Source organism: Oncorhynchus nerka, linkage group LG7, assembly GCF_034236695.1.
Source record: "Oncorhynchus nerka isolate Pitt River linkage group LG7, Oner_Uvic_2.0, whole genome shotgun sequence".
Taxonomy (NCBI): Eukaryota; Metazoa; Chordata; class Actinopteri; order Salmoniformes; family Salmonidae; genus Oncorhynchus; species Oncorhynchus nerka.
Window position 1 is genome coordinate 32,168,078 of NC_088402.1, and position 25,869 is coordinate 32,193,946.

General features: G+C 45.8%; 1 protein-coding gene across 4 annotated transcripts in view; it reads left to right on the top strand.

Moving 5' to 3' along the window:
• The first annotated feature begins 5,204 nt into the window (after positions 1-5,204).
• LOC115131475 (trafficking protein particle complex subunit 9) overlaps positions 5,205-25,869 on the top strand; it is a 316,964-nt gene continuing 296,299 nt past the window's right edge. For 3 of the 4 annotated variants that reach the window (XM_065020435.1, XM_065020438.1, XM_029663227.2), the window contains exons 1-11: positions 5,205-5,279; positions 6,111-6,253; positions 6,620-6,718; positions 7,116-7,471; positions 10,375-10,520; positions 10,836-10,973; positions 11,695-11,721; positions 13,226-13,347; positions 14,658-14,783; positions 16,912-17,128; positions 20,053-20,196. In XM_065020435.1, the coding sequence (XP_064876507.1) occupies positions 6,125-6,253; positions 6,620-6,718; positions 7,116-7,471; positions 10,375-10,520; positions 10,836-10,973; positions 11,695-11,721; positions 13,226-13,347; positions 14,658-14,783; positions 16,912-17,128; positions 20,053-20,196 (1,504 nt within the window). In that variant the 5' untranslated portion in view covers positions 5,205-5,279; positions 6,111-6,124. The remainder of the gene's footprint in view (positions 5,280-6,110; positions 6,254-6,619; positions 6,719-7,115; positions 7,472-10,374; positions 10,521-10,835; positions 10,974-11,694; positions 11,722-13,225; positions 13,348-14,657; positions 14,784-16,911; positions 17,129-20,052; positions 20,197-25,869) is intronic. The other variant, XM_065020436.1, reaches the window with a different exon arrangement.

Here is a 25,869-nt window from a genome sequence, read left to right on the forward strand (position 1 = left end):
AGCCATAGCCACTGGAAGATATTTGGGAGTGCTAATAGATTTTGTGTTGTTGTAGAGAATTCACATTTTTCACGGGGTGCTACAGCAACCTCAGCACCCCTTCATCCCGTGGCTATGTCTGCAGCTGCATGGAGTAAAGCTTGCTAGCTAACGTAAGCTGGCTTGCTAACAGAGAGAGCTAGATCTTTGCTGGCTGGCTATCAGAAGTGCTATGGTAACTACAGCTTACTTAGCTAGGTAGAGCTTGTTTTTCTCATTTTATTTCACTTTTAAAACTACTGGTCCACAAAAAGTATAGCTTCATTTTAGCACTTAATGTAGCCTTGCACAAGAAGAGCAGTGATGAAGGTGGGAATGCTACTGCTGCAACTTCTTTAAATTTGTTTGGCAGATCGCAACCGAATGAAAATGTGCATACTGTCAGAGTCTAGGTGATGTGGGTAAGGTGGAGTCAGGCGCAGGACACAGAGATGAGAAATAATAGTAACTTTACTCAAATATTATCTTCCAACAAGGAGAACGAAAATCCAGAATCACATAAACGAGACAACTGACAACAATAAACAGGCACAAAACCATGATGGCCCCAGAGGGTTAAATAGGGAAAGAAATTCAAACGTAATGGGAACCAGGTGTGTACAATACAGACAAAACAAATGGAAAAATAAATGTAGATCGGTGGAGGTTAGAAAGCCGGTGAAGTCGACCGCCGAACGCCGCCAGAACAAGGAGAGGCACCAACTTCGGAGGAAGTCGTGACAGTACCCCCCCTTGACACGCGACTCCAGCAGCGCGCCGACACCGGCCTCGGGGACGACCCAGAGGAAGAGGCACAGGACGTTGAAATTCCTGAAGTAAGGAAGGGTCCAGGATGTCCTCCACCGGCACCCAGCATCTCTCCTCCGGACCTTACCCCTCCCACTCCATGAGGTACTGAAGGCCCCTTGCCTGACGCCTTGAGGCCATAATGGCTTGCACAGCCCCCTCGATGTCCAGAGGGGAAGGAGGAACCTCCCGCACCTCAGACTGCTGGAGGGGACCAGCCACCACCAGCCTGAGGAGAGACACATGGAACGAGGGGTTAATACGGTAATCAGGAGGGAGCTGTAACCTATAACAAACCTTGTTCAGTCTCCTCCGGACTTTAAATGGCCCCCACAAACCGCGGACCCAGCTTCCGGCAGGGCAGGTGAAGGGGTAGGTTTCCGGTCGAGAAGGCTCGCCTTCTGCCACCTGATGGCCCGTTGCAGGCGCACATGGGCAGCGTCCCATGTTTCTTCCGAGGGCCGAAACCATTCGTCCACTGCAGGTGCTTCATTCTGGCACTGATGGAAAGGTGCCAGGACCAGCTGATAACCTAGTACACATTGAAAAGGAGATAGGTGAGTGGCGGAGGGAGTTTTGGGCCATCTCTGCCCAGGGGATGAAAGCCGCCCACTTCCCATTTCCCTCTGGGCAGGTGTCTAGGTGCCTTGCACTGGGCGCACACCGAGCAGGACGAAACATAAACCCTCACGTCCTTAGCTAAAGTGGACCACCAGTACTTCCCACTAAGACAGCGCACTCTCTGACTGATGCCAGGATGACCAGGGGAGGGTGACGTGTGAGCCCAACAGATCAAACGATTGCAGACATTAGACGGAGCGTACAGACGCCCAACTGGACACTGTCTGGGAGTGGGCTCTGTACGTAACGCTCGCTCGATGTCCGCGTCCACCTCCCATACCACCGGTGCCACCAGCCAAGAAGCCGGAAGTATGGTAGTGGGTTCCATGGACCACTGCTCTGTGTCATACATCCGGGACAGTGCGTCTGCCTTAGCGTTCTGGGAACCTGGTCTGTAGGAAAGGGTGAAAAACATAGCCCACCTTGCCTGACGAGGGTTCAGTCTCCTTGCCGCCCGGATGTACTCCAGATTGCGGTGGTCAGTCCAAATGAGGAAAGGGTGTTTAGCCCCCTCAAGCCAATGCCTCCATGCCTTCAAAAACTTTAATCCATGCTTTTGTTACTTCTAGGTTAGAGTACTGCAATGCTCTACTTTCCGGCTACCCGGATAAAGCACTAAATAAAATTCAGTTAGTGCTAAATACGGCTGTTAGAATCCTGACTAGAACCCAAGAATTTGATCATATTACTCCAGTGCTAGCCTCCCTACACTGGCTTCTTGTTAATGCAAGGGCTGATTTCAAGGTTTTATTGCTAACCTACAAAGTATTACATGGGCTTGCTCCTACCTATCTTTCCGATTTCGTCCTGCCGTACATACCTACACGTACGCTAGGTTCACACGATGCTGGCCTCCTAATTGTCCCTAGAATTTCTAAGCAAACAGCTGGAGGCAGGGCTTTCTTTATACGTCTCAGAACTGGCTCGAAAGTATTTATTTTTATTTTGAGCTTTGATTGTTTATCATGTACACGATACAAGCAAAGATCTCTTGCAATTTCTTACAACACTGCAACCAGTCTGCTCTATATACACTCAGGATGACTTTTGACTCTCAGTGGGTATTTATGAATATGCCCAGAGGTGGTACTAAATGCCGTCTTCCATTCATCCCCCTCCCGGATACGCACCAGGTTGTAAGCGCTCCTCAGATCCAATTTTGTGAAGAAGCGTGTCCCTTGCAATGACTCTGTCACATTGGCTATTAGAAGCAGCAGGTAACTGTACTTCACTGTGATCTGATTTATACCTCGATAGTCAATACACGGGAGTAAACCTCCATCCTTCTTCTTCACAAAAACGAAACTTGAGGAGGCAGGTGAAGTGGAAGGCCGAATGTATCCCTGTCCCAGAGATTCTGAGACATATGTTTCCATAGCCGCTGTCTCCTCTTGTGACAAAGGACACACGTGACTCCTGGGAAGTGCTGCGTCTACCAGGAGATTTATCACAGAATCCCCCCGTCAATGGGGTGGCAATTGAGTTGCCTTCTTTTTACAGAAGGCGAGAGCCATATCGGCATATTCAGGGGGGATGTGCATGGGGGAGACCTGGTTTGGACTCTCCACTGTAGTTACACCTATGGAAACACCTACACACCTCCCTGAGCACTGACTTGACCAACCCTTGAGAGCCCCCTGTTTCCATGAAATAGTGGGGTCATGATCGGCCAACCAGGGACGCCCCAACACCACAGGAAACGCAGGTGAATCGATCAGAAAGAGACTAATTCTCTCCTTATGATCCCCTGCGTTATCACACATAGTGGAGCTGTGACCTCCCTGATCAGTCCTGACCCTAAAGAATGTCTATCTAAGGCATGTACAGGGAAGGGCACATCAACAGGAACAACAGGGATCCCTCATCTAATTGCAAATGAACTATCAATAAAGTTCCCAGCTGCACCGGAATCTACTAGTGCCTTATGCTGGGAATGTGGGGAAAACTCAGGAAATTCTATATATACACACGTGTGAAACAGGAATCTCTGGGTGAGTCAGGTGCCTACTCCCCTAGGATGATCCACCAGTGCCCTGCCTGCTGCCTCGACTCCCTGGAGAACCTCCCCAGCACCGTCCAGCAGTGTGCCCTCTGCGGCCACAGGTGGCGCAGGGAAGGGCCCCCCATCTGGTCCCCCTCATAGCAGCACCTCCTAGCTCCATCGGCATCGGATCTGAGGTGCTGGGGGATGGAACTGACGGACCTCGATCCGGATGTCTGCAGGAGGCCAACATGTTATCCAGCCTGATGGATAGGTCCACCAGCTGGTCAAAGTTAAGGGTGGTGTCCCTGCAGGCTAGCTCCCTACGAACGTCCTCAGGTAGACCACACCTGTAGTGGTCGATCAGGGCCCGCTCATTCCATCCTGGAGGCCAGAGTTCGAAAGTCCAGAGCGTCTTGTGAGCTCCTCATCCCCTGTCTGAGATGATACAAGCGTTCCCTTCCAAACACAGAAAATCTGCTTTATAACATACTTAATTAGACTTTTTGGGAAGGAAAACTATTCCCCTACATGGTAATTAACTACAGGTCATATTTCATTGAAATCCAGAAACACTGGACAGTTAATTTGACTTTAATAGTAAACAAACATTTCAGCTGTTAACCTTCATCTGGGTTTTATACAAAGAATACTTAAAGATTTGATATATTTGAAAATGGTCGTGTATGGGTTTGATTTGATTTGTTTTGATAAAACGTGATGTGATTGGTATATAAGTTGCAAAAATCGGACCAATAGGAGGCAGGTTTGGACATATATAGAACGCTCATTCCCTTTAGACAATCTGTAAAACAGCAACGAAATCTAACGGCAGAAACTATTTGGGTTTACGGTTAACATAAAATAGGCACTTGTATAATTTTATTGTGCTCCATGAGTTACTGAATTTCATTTTCATGGGTGAAAAGATACAATGTATACAAAACATACATTAAGCAATTTTGCAAATATATTTTTTCCATTTAATGTAATATACCCGGGTGAATGCTTTTCTATTGCCAATGGTGCTAGCAAATCAAAATTCCAGTTTGCACAGCAAAATATGTAGGAGCATGGGAGACCACAGTACCAGTAGTGGACATAGGAGGGCAGTATTGCACTAAATTCATATTCTGTAATAGTAGCTGAAAGAGAATAATGAAAACGGTCTGGTGGGGAAAAGATGAGGAAGATTGCAGTGGGCCTCAAAAGAATCCGGACAACAAAAGTTATGTGTTTTGAATATCAGAGTAGAGCATCCGTCAAAGGACTCATCTCGGGGGTGACGACGGATGTTCAGGTTGAATACCTGAAGAGAAATCCGGTGGCGATTTAAAGGAATTTAGAAAACAAGTGATGCTAGTGAAGATATGGTAGTGGATGAACCACAGTCTGTAGTAAATGTTTTCTGCCAGTGAAAATATACCCTGTGTGTTGAAAAGGTGGATTTTGTGGCGTTCATTGCCACAGTTATAAACTGTACAGCACAAGTCTCAAAGTCTAAGAAATGTGACATTATTGTGTCTGTGGAAGAAAAGTTTGTGAAGACTTTGCAAGTAGTACTGGCTCCGGAAGACCCACCTTTCCAGGTTCCCCTTGAGCCTGTGTAGGGATCAGATCTGTTTTTATTTTTTAACAGAAACGTTGTTAGATTTAGTTTATTATTATTTGTTGGTTTTGTAGTATTTTGGTTGTTTGTTCAGTTTTTGGGGAATCCTGTTTCTATCCCGGACAGTAGGTGGCAGGATGCACATTAAATTGTGCGATCGCCAATATACCATATAAGAAGCTAGAGAAGAAGAGTTCATTCAGGAAGCTCTGTTTAAAAAAATCTAGTTCAATATATATCAAGGTAACATCAATGAAACGCATACATTATGTGAATTCTTGGCATGTTTTGGTAAAGAATTATGCTGTTTGTGGCTGAGTCAGCTAGCTTAGCAACCAGGCGTCATACTAATGTTAGCTAGCTTTCTAGAGACTGTCAGTGTTGCTAGCAAGCTAACTAACTTGGTAAGGCAGCCATTCTGTAAACATTGATGGCTGAAATAATTCAATTTCTGAATATATTTGAAATTGAATGTATTTTACTGTAACAAAGGTATATTAGCCATGATGATAGCTGGTTATAGCTGATAGCACAGTGTTCTATCTTTGTTGCTAGCTAGGTAGATCCTTTATACTCCAGATTGACACTCGCGCATGGTGGGTGGTGTTGTTGTGAATGGGCAACGCGTCACGCTCGCGATGTATGTAGTTTGCAATTCATTCCAACGGCTGTTTTGTCAATAATTGTAAATAATACCTAAAATAACTCACATGATGACATGTTTGGTCACCATACTGAGAGTTGAGAAATTGTGTGGGTGCAGGCTTTTGCCCCAACCAAGCAGTAACACACCTGATTATTGTCAGAATGCTTTAGGATCAACTGGCAGTGATGTCAAATGTTGGCTGTGGAATGTGTGAATGAAATGTAGTTAGATGCTGAGGCATTAATAAAATCATATTGTAGCCCGACCGGGACTTGAACCCCGGTCCAGTGACTGTCAAGCCAACAGCGTAAACCCCAACGCCAAGAGGTCCGAACAACTTGATGAGGTTGATAGGTGTTGGCTTAAGGTCTCTACATTACCCCCTTCCTTTGGTTCTCTCCTTCTTCCTTTCCCCCTGCTCCTCATAGCCCATGAGAAGGAGATGAGTATCCCAGATTACATGCAGTGTGCTGAGGACCATCAGATGGTCTTGGTGGTGGTCCAACCAGTGGGCATCGTCCCTGAGGACGAGTTCTTCAGGATCTACAAACGCATTGCCTCTGTGGTCCAGGTAAGCATTCACTATGAGGGCGTCCCAAATGGCACCCTATTGCAGGGCCCACACTGGTCAAAAGTAGTGCACTAAGTGCTTCTACATGCTGCTTCTACATCACTTACTGTTTGGGTTTTTAGGCTGGCTTTCTGTATAAGCACTTAGTGACATCTGCTGATGTAAAAAAGGCTTTATGAATACATTTGATTGATATAGGGAATAGGGTGGCATTTGTGACATTTCAATTTATTTATTGAAATATGTAACCCCTGTCCACTTTGTAGTTATTTGTTTTTTAATGTAAATGTTTAACCATTGGATCCTGATTGTCAAATGATCCCTATTTTGTTCTGTTTTGCCTTTTCATGGTGTTGGGAAAAAAAGGTGTCCATCCGGGACTCCCAGAGGAACCTCTATATCCGTTACCGTCACCACTACCTCCCTGAGAACAACGAGTGGGGAGACTTCCAGACACACCGCAAGGTTTGTTGCTTTGTGGCTTTTATATTTCCTGTTTGTTGCTTTTCGTAATGTTTATTTGGGTTTCGGAAATGCACTTTGTTTTTTTGTGTCGTTTACAGCAGCCTTTCGCAAACCTCTCCTTGGGCCCACAGCCGTTTCATCTATTTGAAGTATTCCAGAGTTAGCATACCTGATTCAACTTGTCTATTAATCATCAAGCCCTTGACTACTTGAATTAGGTGTGCTAGTTTAGGGCTACAACCACACTGTGAAACGTCTGGGAGTTCCCAAGGAGAGGTTAGAGAAGCACTGCTGTGCGGTATGTGTCTTTTTGTCCTGTGCATGACATTTCCCCTCAGGAATAATAGTATTATCTGTCTATCTATCTATCTATCTCTATTCATCTCTATCTATCTAGGTGGTGGGCCTCATCTCCGTGACGACCTGTGGTTCGGCTAAAGAGTGGCCCCAAACGTCGGACCGTTTCCATTGCCAGAAGGATGTGTTCGGAGCCACGCTGTACGACTCACGGCTCCTGGTGTTCGGGTTGCAGGGGGAGATAGCAGAGCAGCAGAGGACGGATGTGGCTTTCTACCCTAGCTATGATGACTGTCCCGATGTGGAGAAGAGGGTGGAGGACTTTGTGGAGTCCATCTTCATTGTGCTGGAGTCCAAGAGGCTGGATAGAGCCACAGACAAGTCTGGGGATAAGATACCACTGCTTTGTGTTCCCTTTGAGAAGAAAGACTTTGTGGGGCTGGACACTGATAGCAGGTGAGTTTTCTTTTCTTCTGCACTCTATTTGGGTTTTATAGGTCTGGTATCATCCACATGTTTTGCTGCGCTTATTTAGTTTTTCAGCTGGTCAAGGAATTTGGAATTAACAAAGTTGGTTATTAAAAACTTTCTTTGAGCCTGTACTAGAGGTCGACCGATTAATCGGTATGGCCGATTTCAAGTTTTCATAACAATCGGTAATTGGCATTTTTGGACACCGATCATGGCCGATTACATTGCACTCCACGAGGAGACTGCGTGGCAGGCTGACTACCTGTTATGCGAGTGCAGCAAGGAGCCAAGGTAAGGTGCTAGCTAGCATTAAACCTATCTTATAAAAAACAATCAATCTTAACATAATCACTAGTTAACTACACATGGTTGATGATATTACTAGTTTATCTAGCTTGTCCTGCGTTGCATATAATCGATGCTGTCCCTGTTAATTTATCATTGAATCATAGCCTACTTCGCCAAACAGGTGATTTAACAAGCGCATTTGCGAAAAAAGCACAATCGTTCCACGAATGTACCTAACCATACATTTCAATGCCTTTCTTAAAATCAACACACAGAAGTATATATTTTTAAACCTGCATATTTAGTTAAAAGAAATTAATGTTAACAGGCAATATTAAACTAAGGAAATTGTGTGACTTCTCTTGCGTTCATTGCACGCAGAGTCAGGGTATATGCAACAGTTTCGTTGCAAACTAATTTGCCAGAATTTTACGTAATTATGACATAACATTGAAGGTTGTGCAATGTAACAGCAATATTTAGACTTAAGGATGCCTCCCGTTAGATAAAATACGGAACGGTTCCGTATTTCACTGAAAGAATAAATGTTTTATTTTCGAAATGATAGTTTCCGGATTTGACCATATTAATGACATAAGGCTCATTTCTGTGTGTTATTATATTATAATTAAGTCTAGCCTAAAGGTTGTTAGATGGTTTTTACTTGGCTGGTTGTTACAAAATGCTGGAAAAAGTCTGACCCCAGTGTTTCTCTGTGATGTCCATCGTCTAGATAGCCTTGTCATTACATTAGTGTTGCTAAGGACAACAGTCAACGTTGCGTGTTTATTTCCTCGTTCAAAAATCCGTTTTTATTTTCGCTTCTTTCCTTTTTTCTTTGTTTATCTTGGTTACTTTATTTGTCTTATTTGTTTCTTTCATACTGTCCTGTGAGTTTGTTGCGTGTGAAAAGGTGAGATGCTGTTAGACACATCACTTTAGTTAAGCCCATCCTAGTTCCAGTTTAAGCCCACCCCTAAACGAGACACTCCGCCCTGGCCCCGTCCCCTACCCCAGTGCTCTTGTGCATGGGTTCATTGCTTAGATCCAAACTCATCACTCCTCTCAACTTTGTATGAAATAAAATCATAACAACAAGAGTTCTGAAGGAGCTGATAGTTTGGACATGCAGAGTACAGAACACTGTCAATGATTGAGGCTTGTGAAGGTTGGTTCACTTAAACAGTGAGGATAGCCTATCTATTCTATTATGTGCTTGTAAAGGTTTGTCCAGGCTTTCAGGAACGTGATGATTGGGAGGTTGTCACCTGACCCGAGCTTGACTGAGTGAATAAGGTCTATGCTCTAATTCTTCTGAAGCATCACACATTCTATAACATGGATCTCATATCTTTTACTATGTTCTGCTGCTAGTACATTTTTACCATGGATCTCATATCTACTACTATATTCTGCTGCTAGTACACTTTACCATGGATCTCATATCTACTACTATATTCTGCTGCTAATACACTTTACCATGGATCTCATATATTCTACTATGTTCTGCTGCTAGTACACTTTACTATGGATCTCATATATTCTACTATATTCTGCTGCTAGTACATTTTAACATGGATCTCATATCTACTACTATATTCTGCTGCTAGTACATTTTACCATGGATCTCATATATTCTACTATATTCTGCTGCTAGTACACTTTACCATGGATCTCATATATTCTACTATGTTCTGCTGCTAGTACACTTTACTATGGATCTCATATCTACTACTATATTCTGCTGCTAGTACATTTTAACATGGATCTCGTATATCTGAGATTCATGGAGGGATGCATCACCTTCAACTAGGCTTATTATTGCACCTGCTATGAAAGCATGACTTTGAATGTGGTATCCATGTTCTTCTAAGCAGACCATACATAATGTATTGCTCATCATTTTATTTCACAAACTAGGCTAACAAATGGTAACACAGGCATAGTTTGTCTTCATCCGAATAGTTTAGGCCCGACTCATTATTCTGAATCTAAACAATATGAGCAAAGCAAATGTACCATAAATTCACTAATAACATGGAAGTCAACCCCATTTACCCCATGTTCTCTAGGTAACACAATACTAGGAGGGTTTGACCCTAGACCTTCCCAGTATATCAGGCTCCAGTAAAGAGTTAGACAGAGGTCTTGAACTGGCCTCCTTTTCTTCTGTTAGAATTATAAACGGTGATGTTGTCATCCTGCTCTTCAATCCTTGTGTGTGTAATGTGCTAAACTTCAGGATCAGGGTCGTTCTGATGATTTTTCTCTATTGGGTTCTCCCCTCCCCAACCCCTGTCTCCCTTGCTTGTGCTGTCCCACCCCACACACACCACTTGTAACTGATAAGATTCATTCAACACTGAGTCTCCTCTGCTATAGCACCCAATGGGACCTGGGTAAGAAAATACGTTATGCTAAAAGGACTTTTATTTTGGAAACCATACGAGAGAGAGAGAGAGACAAAATATGTTTTTTTGTGAACATGATGTAAGAAGTAAACCCTACTTGGATATTTGTTTGCTGTAACGTGTACAAAGTTGTATTGTAAATGGATACCTCTACGACATCTGACTGATGTTTCTTTCCCTCCTCCTTAGGCACTATAAGAAGCGTTGCCAGGGCCGTATGAGGAAGCACGTTGGGGACCTATGTTTGCAGGCAGGCATGTTGCAGGATGCCCTGGTTCACTATCACATGGCAGTGGAGCTGCTCCGCTCCGTCAATGACTTCCTGTGGCTCGGGGGTAAGACTGGGGAGGAAGACATGGCTCCTGCTCTACTCTCAAATCCAATAAAGCAGGGGTGGATACCCTGCAGGTTTTTGCGCCTACCCTACTATAACACACCTGATTCTACTAATCAGCGGCTCACCACGACCTTGAAGGCAATCAGGGGTACTACAATAGGGTAGTAGCAAAATCCTGCCAAGCCCAGTAGCTCTGCAAGGAGGATGGATCATCACCCTTGCCATACTGTACATACAGAATGCCCTTTAGTCAACTTCTAATGGAGGGTATTCTGTTTCATTGACACATCTCCCTTGTGTCCTGGTTCTCCAGCTGCGTTAGAGGGCTTGTGTTCAGCCTCTGTTATCTTCCACTACCCTGGAGGAACAGCAGGGAAGGCTTCTGGACGCGAACCCAGCCTGGCACATGGCCAGGGCCAAGCAGCTGACGCAGGGAAGAGACACCGGCCAGGTAAATAGCACTCCTCTCTCTTGCTTGCTCTCTCTGTTTGTGAGGTTGGGGGTGGTCTTCTTGGTAGGGATATTTGTGATGGGCCCGAGGTATTCAAGCAGTGAAAGGGATTTTTTATATATATATATATATATTTTTTCACTTCTTGTTTGGCCAAGCCAAGTTGTCCCACAACACAAGTCTCATTAAAGAACTTGTGTTGTGGGACAGTGGAAGATGTCCGGAGGTTTCTGAATGAGTTGTGATTAGAGGATGGTTGGAAGGAAGCAATCTCTCTGGCTGTCTGACGTGTGGCCCAAGCAATTGCAGCTAGTATGGCTAGTACTATGACAACACAAGCTTTGCTACGCTTTTCTCAGCCCAGCTGCTTCTGTTGTTCTGTGCCCTGGACAACATTACCTGAGATATCCGGTGGCCCCCACAACCTAACCCATTTGTTCTGAACAGTATTTCATATCATATTTCCATTCACCCATGTCTTTACTTCATATTATTAACAAGTCAACTACTTTAACCCCTAAATAACCACACATATTTTGCTTCAGTTTATTCCTGAAGTAATTAGAAATAGAACACTATACGGCGGGGACCGATGGGGAAAGTCACAAAGGAACCGTCTAAGAAGCGTCACGTTTGGGGACTAACTTTGCTTTCAGTAACTTACTGCACTGTGTGAACCTGCGTTCTCTCTCTGTGTGTCTGTCTCTGTGTGTTACCGTAGGGGCGCAGGAGGTACTCATAGACCCAGGTATGGTATGACACTAACAGGGCCGCCCTGCACAGCGTTACTCCTAGCTAGACATCTCACCTACCTGTGTGAACCTGCTGTGGCTCTTTTCCCTCTTACCTGTTGGTTTTATGCTTTTTGTGACGACAACCTTGGTCCCGGATCTGTTTGTGCTGTCTTACCAACTAAGGCCAGACAACACAAACAGATCTGGGACCAGGCTATCAACCCATTGCACTACATTTGATTCCAACGTTTTATTGTTTCCACCACTGGTAAATCAAAACTGATATTCCCCTCTTAAGGCAGGGGTTGTAATTCCTGTTGTTCTTGTCAGCGTTAATGTTGTTGGGTGTTCGTGCTTCATTACGTCATTGACCTCTTCTAATCAATGAAGAGTAACCATTTAAAATCATCATAATCAACAACATTATATTCAGCACTATAACCTCCGATTTAGATTTTAAACTAATTCAGACATCCACCAGAGGGTGGCGATGTTGGTATTGTAGTACTGCTGATTGGGGCGTCCAAGCTATTTGTCTGTTCTTCCTGTAGCCTCAAGTTACAATGTAGAACTGTTCAGTGTGAGGCATTTTGGCCAGCCTATCAGTAGGATATGCTGCAGAAATGTAGCTCTTATATCTTACCTTTTTAGAGACTGGGGTTGGTTTTACTAAACCATTCAATCCAAGGTGTCTGTATAAAGTCTCTAGTTCTGGGTCTAGATGTAACATGTTGCACATTTTTCACACACCTTAAAATAAAATAAAAGGTAATATATTCCATTTAGCAGATGCTTTTATCCAATGCGACTAACAGTCGTGTGTCCAAAATGTTTACGGATGGGTGGTCCTGTGAATCGAACCCATTATCCTGGCGCTATAAGCACCATTCTTTACTAACTGAGCTAAAGAGGACCACTTAGCAATGTTTTTATTCAAACCAAGTTACAGTACGGTGAGTGTATACATTTCTAGTATGTGTGTGTGATCCCAGAGTAGTCTTACGATTCACATGTAACGCTGTGTCACAGTGACATCGCCGCGACACCGTTGCTATGGACCCAGCTAGCGCCGTTTCTAGGCAAAATTTTCTCAATACAAAATTTGTATTCAAATCACATAGGTGTATGAGAGATACTACTCCTATTTCAATTGAAACGCTCCAAACTACTGAGCACATGATGACATGTTGATCACGTAACAGTGCGCAGTGACCCACGAAGGCCTTTTATTTCTAGATGGATTGTTTTGTATTCCCATATAAAAGTGAGTGCCGCGCATGGCAGTAATTGAGCGCTGTCTTGATACCTCGGTGTTTGAAACGCCTGTCGACGCTGCGTTAAATGTGTGCTCAGGTAAGCTGTACTCAGTTTCTGAGTATGTCCTTGTTGATTGTTGTGACCGTGGCCATATGCATGGATGTGAAGAGCCAAGTGGTGGATGGGTCTGATAACATTGACAATATTCCCAGTCATTAATGTCATTTTCCCCTTCTCCTCTCTCTCTCTCTCTTCCCTCAGGTGCACTCACAGCCAATGGGATCAGTGCAGACACCAGCAGTGAAATCGGTCGGGCCAAGAACTGCCTGGGTCCCGAAGACATCATAGAGAAATACAAGGAGGCCATCTCCTACTATGGAAAGGTATTGGAAAAGATGAGAAATAGATTTTCCCACGCACACTATTGAATGCTCCTATCTACTTTGTTCCATCTCCTGCTATTGCAAGGCAATGGACAATAATATTTCAAAAGCACTGTACTTACATCTAGCTATTTATCATCTGCAGGGTACACAAAATATAAATCCTAGGAAATACACAGACACACACACTGTTGAATGCTCCTGCAGACTTCATTACATGCAACGTTTCAACAAGAAGGTTCAGTGTTTGCGCCTTGCAGACCGATGCTGTTTGCAGACAGTATTTCATTATTCACTATCCAGTTTGCAGTTCTCAACATATCCATCAGGGGACAGTAGCTCACTAGGTATCAGTGATGGTTGGGCAGTCTGCTGCAGCAGAGGGTGGCTGTGTGCACACTGTAAACAAACTACTACATGCTGACTACAGGAGAATATGTCTGAGTGCACTGAAGTCAACATTGGAAAGCTTAGCTAGCATGATGTCACTGTCTGTTACAATTAGCCAAATGGAAGTGTGGGGCCATCTCAAATGCCATATTACCCCAACAATTGAAATCCCCCCCCAAAAATGTAGAGCATCATTGCCATCAAGACTAGACATTAGTTAATTGCATTGTTAGTCTATTAGTAACTATACTTACTGTTATAACACATGCATGAACAAAAACAAACAAAGAAACCTAAAAGATTGGGATAAAACACTGATGCGTAACACCCATAACATCCCAGTAGACCTTCTGAAACTCTGCAGTGTGTTATTGCCACTATTATAATTGGATTTTTGCTCTGACCTCGCTTGGCCCTTTTACCTGTAACTAGTTCACTCCAAATTAAATTACATTATATCTCGACACGACGGGACCATTCAGATATTAATTGAATTTTAATAAGGAGACGATGGGGGTGGCTGGCTGGTTGTGTGAGAGAGAAGTGTATGGAGTCTAAGCAGCACTATTGTACATCGAGTCCAGTTTCTACTTCAATATAACTACTAGGTGGGAACCCGGAACTCCCCTGGAAGAGTCATGTGGCGTAAATGAACGACAGAGTTTCCGTATCACCCCATGGACTGTGATCAGTAATCTCACGCCTCTGTTACAGATGTCTGTAGTTGAAAGAGACCGATGACGCAATACATCTTGAACGACAGAGGGAACCTCTGACCCCATGGACTGTGATCAGTAATCCATAGTATTATGCAGGGTGGGAGAAGTGAAGTCCTCATTGGTGTCTGTTCTTATCATCTCCCTCCCCCTCTTCCTCTCCTTCATCCCTCCCCCTCTTCCTCTCCTTCATCCCTCCCCCAGTATAAGAATGCAGGTGTGATAGAGCTGGAGGCGTGTGTGAAGGCAGTCAGGGTGCTAGCCATTCAGAAGAGGGCCATGGAGGCCTCAGAGTTCCTCCAGAATGCTGTCTACATCAACCTGGGACAGGTAAGACCTCACCTGACATGTAAATGTACCTCTCTGGGGGGGAGAACCATCATACCTGGGGCGGCAGGGTAGCCTAGTGGTTAGAGCGTTGGACTAGTAACCGGAAGGTTGCAAGTTCAAACCCCCGAGCTGACAAGGTAAAAATCTTTCGTTCTGACCCTGAACCCACTGTTCCTAGGCCATCATTGAAAATAAGAATTTGTTCTTAACTGATTTACCTAGTTAAATAAAGGTAAAATAAATAAAATACTGGTCGCAAACACACTGTAAGGGACCAGAGTTTTACCTAGTCAAGTCCCATGTTTACATCTCATATTCAGGAAAAACTCTGGGCCCCAGTTGTCGTCTAACCAGGGTCCAGAGTTTTACCTAGATCATATAGTCAGGAAAAACTCATTGCCCTATGGGAAACCAAAGGGACTGCCTGCCAACACCCAGGTCCCATAGAGGCTGTCAACCCCCAGGTCCCATAGAGGCTGTCAACCCCCAGGTCCCATAGAGGCTGTCAACCCCTAGGTCCCATAGAGGCTGTCAACCCCCAGGTCCCATAGAGTCTGTCAACCCCCAGGTCCCATAGAGTCTGTCAACCCCCAGGTCCCATAGAGTCTGTCAACCCCCAGGTCCCATAGAGTCTGTCAACCCCCAGGTCCCATAGAGTCTGTCAACCCCCAGGTCCCATAGAGTCTGTCAACCCCCAGGTCCCATAGAGTCTGTCAACCCCCAGGTCCCATAGAGTCTGTCAACCCCCAGGTCCCATAGAGTCTGTCAACCCCCAGGTCCCATAGAGGCTGTCAACCCCCAGGTCCCATAGAGGCTGTCAACCCCCAGGTCCCATAGAGGCTGTCAACCCCCAGGTCCCATAGAGGCTGTCAACCCCCAGGTCCCATAGAGGCTGTCAACCCCCAGGTCCCATAGAGGCTGTCAACCCCCAGGTCCCATAGAGGCTGTCAACCCCCAGGTCCCATAGAGGCTGTCAACACCCAGGTCCCATAGAGGCTGTCAACACCCAGGTCCCATAGAGGCTGTCAACACCCAGGTCCCATAGAGGCTGTCAACACCCAGGTCCCATAGAGGCTGTTAACACCCAGGTCCTGTACTCAGGCACCTGTCACTGCTGCTTGCCTGTCTGAGGATCACCTGCCAACACACAGGTCCCATAACTTGACACAAAGGAAAGCTCCTCTGACAGGTGCCTAAGGCCATCCTGCGAGAGACTCTATTCAGGCAGTCACACAGTGTGCTCTGCTCTGTAGGCCTGTCTCTCTTGGAGGGAAATCTTAGTTGTGTCTTGGACGATTCTGCCAGTGTGCCACCACCTCCTTTTCATTGTGCAGTGACTGATCATTCTCATAACCTTTCCACAGATTTGTTTTATAAATCAAATTGAGCTTTTCCAGAGATTTGTTTGGAAATAAGTTGTATAACTTTGTGTTATCGTAAAGGATTTATAATATTATATGACATTTATTAGCAGATGCTTCTGTTCGGGCCTCCTGAGTGGCACAGCGGTCTAAAGCACTGCATCGCAGTGCTAGAGGCGTCACAACAGACCTGGGTTCAATCCCAGGCTGTATCACCAACCAATAGGGTGGCGCACAATTGCCCCAGGATCGTGCCGGTTAGGGGAGGGTTTGGCCGGGGGAGGGGGGCTCATTGTGCTCTAGCGACTCCTTGTGGCAGGCCAGGCGCCTGCAGGCTGACCTCTGTTGTCAGTTAAACTGTGTTTCCTCTGACACACTGGATTTCGTTAAGAAGCGCAGTTTGGTGGGTCATGTTTTGTGGGACGCATCACCCGACCTTCGCCTCTGAGCCCGTTGGGGAGTTGCAGCGATGAGACAAGATGAAATTGGACAGAAAAAAGGGGTAAAAAAAAAACACAAAACAACTCTGCTAAATGGAATAAAATATTATTATTATTATAAATCCTTGACAGTAAAACAAGTTATGCAGCTTATTTCCAAATTAATCTCTGTAAAAGTTCAATTTGACTCATAAAACAAATCTGGGACAACCCGTACGTACATAAAATGTGTGCACGCATGACTGATTGTAAGTCTGACCAATTAACATCTTAACAAACCAATTAACCAACAACCAACCAACCAAACAATGATCTCTGTTTTCTCAGCTGTCTGAGGAAGAGAAGATCCAGCGTTACAGCATCCTCTCTGAGCTCTACCACCTGATTGGTTTCCACCGTAAGTCAGCCTTCTTCAAGCGGGTAGCAGCCATGCAGTGTGTGGCCCCCACCATCCCAGAGCCTGGCTGGAGGGCCTGCTACAAGCTGCTGCTGGAGACCCTGCCTGGATACAGCCTCTGCCTCGACCCCAAAGACTTCAGCAAAGGTACCCAACTGGATATGCCTTTACTCTGTGTCAAAACTGTCCCATACACTGTTGAGTGATCCCTACAACTTTATATTATCAATAAAAACACACACACAAGCACATATATCTGTTTCAGTAAGGTCAGTACTTAGCAAGAGATTGAATAACATTGCCTTGCTCTGAGCATTATTTAAAGGATCTTCTCTTCAAGAGCTCTTCTCAGGGGTAATACGTATTCCGGGCACCACTTTGCGCAAAAAGACACACAATTGATTTGAGACCTGCGCTGACCCAGACCTCTGCTCCACACACACACACACACACACACACACACACAAAACACAAACACAAACACAAACACAAACACACACAAAAACACACACACACACACACACACAAAAACACACACACAAAAACACACACACACACACACACAACAAACACTTTCTCAGGGTCCTTAGGATGAGCTGCTGTGCACTGCAGGCTCTTGACCCTCACCTTGCTCAACCCACTCCACCATGAGGGACTGGAGCATAAAAGAAACACTGACAGAGAAAACATTCAGAGTCCTCTATCTCTACTGTGATCCTCTTTCAAGCACCCACTTGAGAAGAGTTTCTGTCAGGCAGAGAGAGACGTTGTTGTTGACCTCCAGTTCACTGCTGTGGAAAACAATTGTGAGAGGTAGTCAAACAATTATGCTGTAGTGTAGTTGGGAGTGAAGTGTGTGTCTGTCTGACTATGGATATCTTCCTCCCTAACTTTGTTTACAAGACAAAGCAGAAAAAGATAAATAAATGTTCCTCATCAGGCAGCAGGACTTCCTACTACGACCAGGCCTCTGAGCCTGAGGAGAGGTATCAGGGGGGAGTTTATTGAGCTGGGAGGAGAAGAGAGCTGGCCAGGCCCCTGGTGCAGGAGGCTAATATCAGAGAGGAAATGGGGCTCGATAGTGTATTCCAACACGGCCTGGTACAGGGCTGGCCGGCAGAGAAATGAACAAGCAAATTGGTTTTTAATTGGCTAGGGAGCCCTCTCAGTACTCTCTTCTTTATCAGGTTGAGAATACTTTCTCTTTTTCTCTCTCTCATTTTGTTTCGAGTTAACACTGTTTCAAAGACCACAGACTCACAAAAAGGCATTTAGCTGCCATGCTTTTAATCCCTGCTGCACTGTTCATGTTTAAATGACAGAAGGGGATGACAGTAGTATCAGACATCACCTTACAGGGAACTGTTAATTCTCCTACCAGAATGTACAGTGCCTTTTGATGCAGGCAGTGTGTGACAGGGCGGTGCGTGTGTGTGTTTGTGTGACAGGGTGAGGATTGTGCGGCAGAGTGTCATTCTCATGGTGATGCTAATTGGATTCCACGACACCTTGAATATTGCCTTGCAAATACCACAGAAGAAGACATTTAGCTGTAGGAGAAGGAGGGAGGGGGAACGAGAAAAGGAGGGAGGGGAGAGAAAAGGAGGGAGGGGGAGAGAGGGGAGAAAAAGAGAGAGGGGAGATGGGGGTGAGAGAGGGAGGGGAGAAAGAGAGGGAGGGGGGAAAGAGAGGGATGGAGGAGGGAGGGGAGAGAGGGAGGGGAGAGAAAGAGGGGGAGAGAGAAAGAGAGGAGGGGATGGGGAGAGGGAGGGAGGGCGGGCGGGGGAGAGAAAGAGAGAGAGGGAGGGGGAGAGAGATGGAGAGAGAAAGAGAGGGAGGGGGAGCGAGAGGAGAAAAAGAGGGATGGAGGAAAGAGGGGGGAGGGGAGAAAGAGGGAGGGAGGGGAGAAAGAGGGAGGGAGGGGAGGGAGGGAGGGATGGGAAGAAGGAGAGGGAAGGAGGCAAGAGAGGGAGGGAGGGAGAAAGAGCGGGAGGGTGGGAGAGAGGGAGAGAGGGAGAAACAGAGGGAGGGAGTGATGGAGACCAAGAATAAGAGGTTTTGGCACACCTTTATTTAGCAATTAAGGAGTGAATACAAAGCTTCCAGCGTTCATGGTCTTTTGATACAGAAAGAGAGGGGTGTGAGAGTGACAGTGAACGAGAGGAAGAACGAGAGAGGAAGAACGAGAGAGGGCCACCGTGTGTCCTATCCTCTCCTCTGTGTTGGTGCCCTTCAGATAAGCAGCGGTAGCTTCACATGATGTTACAGACAGGTTGATGCTGCTATATTTAGGCTGCTTAGTGGGCGCTGCAGCTTCACTGAGGAGGAGGAAATGGCTTAGAAAAGATTTGCATTAATATCATTTTTGCAGATGACAGAAGTCGGTAGCAATGAATAACATTTGGTTATTTATTTAATAATAATATAATCCCCCAGTACAGAGAACACTGATAACGGACACGCATCTTGGTCAAGATTTTATGAGCTCCGCAGACTGTACAGCTCAGGGAACAATTGATTCTTAATTAACCTCTGAGTAGGCTGGTCTTATTTCCCCTTCTCTCTCTCTCCTCCTCCTCTTGCCCTTTTTTCCCCCCTTCTCTCCCTCCCCACTCCCTCAGTGCACCAGCCCTGACAGCCTTGAGTATAGCCTGGGGAATGGTGGGGGGTTGTGGAGAATGTAATGTTACGTAACGCTGAGACCCATCCATGCTCCCCAGAACACCAGTGTAAAGCTAGCAGGTTATTAAGATGTCTGCTGATGTGTTTTCTGCTGCAGAACACTAATTACCTGAAGTCAACGCCACACTGCACAGCTCCCAATCTCACGCCGCTCTGGTGTGAGAATGTTTGGAGGATCCCACTCACTCTCAAATCCTAAATGCCGTTGTGCCCTCGAGCAAGGCATGTAATCCCTAAAACCAGCTGCAGAGGTGCGGTAGTGTGGCTGCCCTCTGATCCAACCTCTGTTTGTGTCTCACAGAGGGGCCTGGGTGGTTAATGCAGAAGACACGTTTTAGTTGGAAATGAATTTACACGGGACAGTAAAATAATCTTCTCCTCTCCTCCAGGTTCCCACCGTGGCTGGGCGGCGGTACAGGTGCGTCTGCTCCATGAGCTGGTGTACGCATCACGTCGTATGGGAAATCCCGGCCTGTCTGTCCGCCACCTCTCCTTTCTGCTCCAGACCATGCTGGACTTGCTCTCAGACCAAGGTCAGCCTACACACACACACACACACACACACACTCACACACACGGCTACCGAAACCCAGACGGTCACATTCTCCATTGTCTTTGAGAGTGTACTCTTTCATCAATGTCAACTCTCATCCCTTTAAGTGTCAACAGATGCATGGGGAAAAACGTATACATGTAGGGAATAAAAATAGTTACTAGCCTGACGAGCTCTAGTTTAGGAATTAGTGTTGCACGGTATACCAGTACCACAATAATATCACAGAACCAAAACGTCATGATACTTATGATACCAACATTTCAGAATACTGTAGTATACTGTAATACTACCAACATGTCCGGCCCTAACGATCTAAAGAACCCGCGGGTGCCTGTTGTAAAATGCTTATAAACTCAGTTGTTTATAAGTTCAGTACATTTAAGCAACAGCAACTAGTCTCTTGTATGCACCAGTCCAATAATGTCCCTCCCAGCCCTCACCTGCTTCTCAGCATCCCCTACCAACCCTCTCTCACCTGCTTCTCAGCATCCCCTACCAGCCATCTCTCACCTGCTTCTCTCAGCGTCCCCTACCATCCCTCTCTCACCTGCTTCTCAGCATCCCCTACCAGCCATCTCTCACCTGCTTCTCAGCATCCCCTACCAGCCATCTCTCACCTGCTTCTCAGCATCCCCTACCAGCCATCTCTCACCTGCTTCTCAGCATCCCCTCTCTCACCTGCTTCTCACCAGCCATCTCTCACCTGCTTCTCAGCATCCCCTACCAGCCATCTCTCACCTGCTTCTCAGCATCCCCTACCAACCCTCTCTCACCTGCTTCTCTCAGCGTCCCCTACCAACCCTCTCTCACCTGCTTCTCAGCATCCCCTACCAGCCATCTCTCACCTGCTTCTCTCAGCGTCCCCTACCATCCCTCTCTCACCTGCTTCTCAGCATCCCCTACCAGCCATCTCTCACCTGCTTCTCAGCATCCCCTACCAGCCATCTCTCACCTGCTTCTCAGCATCCCCTACCAGCCATCTCTCACCTGCTTCTCAGCATCCCCTACCAGCCATCTCTCACCTGCTTCTCAGCATCCCCTACCAGCCATCTCTCACCTGCTTCTCAGCATCCCCTACCAACCCTCTCTCACCTGCTTCTCTCAGCGTCCCCTACCAACCCTCTCTCACCTGCTTCTCTCGGCGTCCCCTACCAGCCATCTCTCACCTGCTTCTCTCAGCGTCCCCTACCAACCCTCTCTCACCTGCTTCTCTCAGTGTCCCCTACCAGCCATCTCTCACCTGCTTCTCTCAGCGTCCCCTACCAACCCTCTCTCACCTGCTTCTCTCAGCGTCCCCTACCAGCCCTCTCTCACCTGCTTCTCTCAGTGTCCCCTACCAGCCCTCTCTCACCTGCTTCTCTCAGCGTCCTCTACCATCCCTCTCTCACCTGCTTCTCTCGGCGTCCTCTACCATCCCCTCTCACCTGCTTCTCTCAGCATCCCCTACCAGCCCTCTCTCACCTGCTTCTCAGCGTCCCCTACCGAACCCTCTCTCACCTGCTTCTCAGCGTCTCCTACCAGCCCTCTCTCACCTGCTTCTCTCGGCGTCCTCTACCATCCCCTCTCACCTGCTTCTCAGCGTCCCCTACCGAACCCTCTCTCACCTGCTTCTCAGCGTCTCCTACCAGCCCTCTCTCACCTGCTTCTCAGCGTCTCCTACCATCCCTCTCTCACCTGCTTCTCAACGTCTCCTACCATCCCTCTCTCACCTGCTTCTCAGCGTCTCCTACCAGCCCTGTTTCACCTGCTTCTCCACGTCTCCTACCATCCCTCTCTCACCTGCTTCTCAACGTCTCGTACCAGCCCTCTCTCACCTGCTTCTCAGCGTCTCCTACCATCCCTCTCTCACCTGCTTCTCTCAGCGTCCCCTACCAACCCTCTCTCACCTGCTTCTCAGCATCCCCTACCAGCCATCTCTCACCTGCTTCTCTCAGCGTCCCCTACCATCCCTCTCTCACCTGCTTCTCAGCATCCCCTACCAGCCATCTCTCACCTGCTTCTCAGCATCCCCTACCAGCCATCTCTCACCTGCTTCTCAGCATCCCCTACCAGCCATCTCTCACCTGCTTCTCAGCATCCCCTACCAGCCATCTCTCACCTGCTTCTCAGCATCCCCTACCAGCCATCTCTCACCTGCTTCTCAGCATCCCCTACCAACCCTCTCTCACCTGCTTCTCTCAGCATCCCCTACCAGCCATCTCTCACCTGCTTCTCAGCATCCCCTACCAGCCATCTCTCACCTGCTTCTCTCAGCGTCCCCTACCAGCCATCTCTCACCTGCTTCTCTCAACGTCTCGTACCAGCCCTCTCTCACCTGCTTCTCAGCGTCTCCTACCAGCCCTCTCTAACCTGCTTCTCAGCGTCTCCTACCAGCCCTCGCTCACCTGCTTCTCCCCATCCACTCGAACTGCATCTATTCCTCCATCAGTTTTTAATATAAATTAGACCTGATGGCAAATGGGGATGGAGACTCTGATCAGTCTTCTGTTACATTTGATATATTGGAGCAGAGCGAGCAAAGTTCATATATTGTATATAATTTCATCCCTGGTATAACCAAGAGCAGAGTATAGGCTTTGAGTATAGGCTTTATAGGCCAGTCTAAGTATAGGCTTTGCAGGTACGCTGTCATGCATATAGGTAAGCTTCATATAGGTAGGCTTCGAAGGTAGCCTTCATATAGGTAGCCTTCATATAGGTAGGCTTCATATAGGTAGGCTTCATATAGGTAAGCTTCATATAGGTAGGCTTCGAAGGTAAGCTTCGAAGGTAGCCTTCATATAGGTAAGCTTCATATAGGTAGGCTAGGTAAGCTTCATATAGGTAGGCTTCGAAGGTAGGCTTGCAAGGTAGCCTTCATATAGGTAGCCTTCATATAGGTAAGTTTCATATAGGTAGGCTTCGAAGGTAGGCTTCGAATGTAGCCTTCATATAGGTAAGCTTCATATAGGTAGGCTTCGAAGGTAGACTTCGAAGGGAGCCTTCATATAGGTAGGCTTCATATAGGTAGGCTTTATAAAGGTAGGATTCATAAAGGTAGGCTTCATATAGGTAAGCTTCATATAGTTAGGCTTCGAAGGTAGGCTTCGAAGGTAGACTTCATATAGGTAGACTTCATATAGGTAGACTTCATATAGGTAAGCTTCATATAGGTAGGCTTCGAAGGTAGGCTTCGAAGGTATCCTTCATATAGGTAAGCTTCATATAGGTAGGCTAGGTAAGCTTCATATAGGTAGGCTTCGAAGGTAGCCTTCATATAGGTAGCCTTCATATAGGTAGCCTTCATATAGGTACGTTTCATATAGGTACGTTTCATATAGGTAGGCTTCGAAGGTAGCCTTCATATAGGTAAGCTTCATATAGGTAGGCTTCGAAGGTAGACTTCGAAGGTAGCCTTCATATAGGTAGCCTTCATATAGGTAGGCTTCATATAGGTAGGCTTCATATAGGTAGGCTTTATAAAGGTAGGATTCATAAAGGTAGGCTTCATATAGGTAAGCTTCATATAGGTAGGCTTCGAAGGTAGGCTTCGAAGGTAGCCTTCATATAGGTAGGCTTCATATAGGTAAGCTTCATATAGGTAGACTTCGAAGGTAGCCTTCATATAGGTAGCCTTCATATAGGTAGGCTTCAAAGGTATGCTTCAAAGGTAGACTTCATTAAGGTAGACTTCATTAAGGTAGACTTCATTAAGGTAGGCTTCATTAAGGTAGGCTTCATTAAGGTAGGCTTCATTAAGGTAGGCTTCATTAAGGTAGACTTCATTAAGGTAGGCTTCATTAAGGTAGACTTCATTAAGGTAGACTTCATTAAGGTAGACTTCATTAAGGTAGGCTTCATTAAGGTAGGCTTCATAAAGGTAGGCTTCATAAAGGTAGGCTTCATAAAGGTAGGCTTCATAAAGGTAGGCTTCATAAAGGTAGGCTTCATATGTAGACTTCAAATGTAGGCTTCATATAGGTAGGCTTCATATAGATAGCCTTTATATAGGTAGGCTTCAAAGGTAGACTTCATATAGGTAGCCTTCATATAGGTAGGCTTTATATAGGTAGGCTTTATATAGGTAGGCTTCAAAGGTATGCTTCAAAGGTATGCTTCATATAGGTAGGCTTCATATAGGTAGGCTTCATATAGGTAGGCTTCATATAGGTAGGCGTTATATAGATACCCTTTATATAGGTAGGCTTTATATAGGTAGGCTTTATATAGGTAGGCTTTATATAGGTAGGCTTCATATAGGTAGGCTTTATATAGATACCCTTTATATAGGTAGGCTTTATATAGATACCCTTTATATAGGTAGGCTTCAAAGGTAGGCTTCAAAGGTAGGGTTCATATAGGTAAGCTTCATATAGGTAGGCTTCAAAGGTAGGGTTCATATAGGTAGGCTTCATATAGGTAGGCTTCATATAGGTAGGCTTTAAAGGTAGGCTTCAAAGGTAGGCTTCATATAGGTAGGCTTCATATAGGTAGGCTTCATATAGGTAGGCTTCATATAGGTAGGCTTCATATAGGTAGGCTTCATATAGGTAGGCTTCAAATGTAGGCTTCAAAGGTAGGGTTCATATAGGTAAGCTTCATATAGGTAGGCTTCATAAAGGTAGGCTTCATAAAGGTAGGCTTCATAAAGGTAGGCTACATAAAGGTAGGCTTCAAAGGTAGTTTTCAAAGGTAGGCTTAAAAGGTAGACTTCATATAGGTAGAATTCATATAGGGAGGCTTCATATAGGTAGGCTTCATATAGGTAGGCTTCATATAGGTAGGCTTCATATACAGAGGGGCAAAAAAGTATTTAGTCAGCCACCAATTGTGCAAGTTCACCCACTTAAAAAGATGAGAGAGGCCTATAATTTTCATCATAGGTACACTTCAACTATGACAGACAAAATGAGAATTTTTTTTCTCCAGAAAATCACATTGTATGATTTTTAATGAATTTATTTGCAAATTATTGTGGAAAATAAGTATTTGGTCACCTACAAACAAGCAAGATTTCTGGCTCTCACAGACCTGTAACTTCTTCTTTAAGAGGCTCCTCTGTCCTCCACTCGTTACCTGTATTAATCAGTAACGTGATACTTGGCCCAGTATCGTATAGTCAATAAAATGTTGGTATCGTGACAAGACTACTTGGAATAACAGATATTACATGGTCATAGTCGAACGTTTTTGTCAGTATTAGCTTAAAACCCTTAATGCATTTTCCCTCGATTTCATACTATCTAAAATCACCCCCTGGCTGCAGCCATCCATCAATGTCCTTTGGGAAAGCCAGCATTGTGCCTGCGGGTGTAATGGTGTGTGATGCTCAACCAAGCCAGTCATCTCATATGGTGGCTGGGCAAAAGTGAGCTTTGACCAGAAATCCTCTGGACTCGGGTACTCATCTGAGAGAGAGGACAGGGTTGGAGATGATGCCTAACTGACCTCACTATCGAGGCCAATGTAATGCTTTTGGGAAAGTGGGAGGGAGAGGGAGGAGAAGGAGAGAGACGGTGAGGAAGGAGAGAGGAGAAATGTAGAGTGAATACAGAGAAAGGGAGGGAGACCGAGAGAGAGAGAGCGAGCAGAGCACCAACAGTATGAAATATTCACCACTGTCAGCAGCAGCAGTAGCAGCGAGGGACTGTTGCTACGCTGAGAGAGGCCA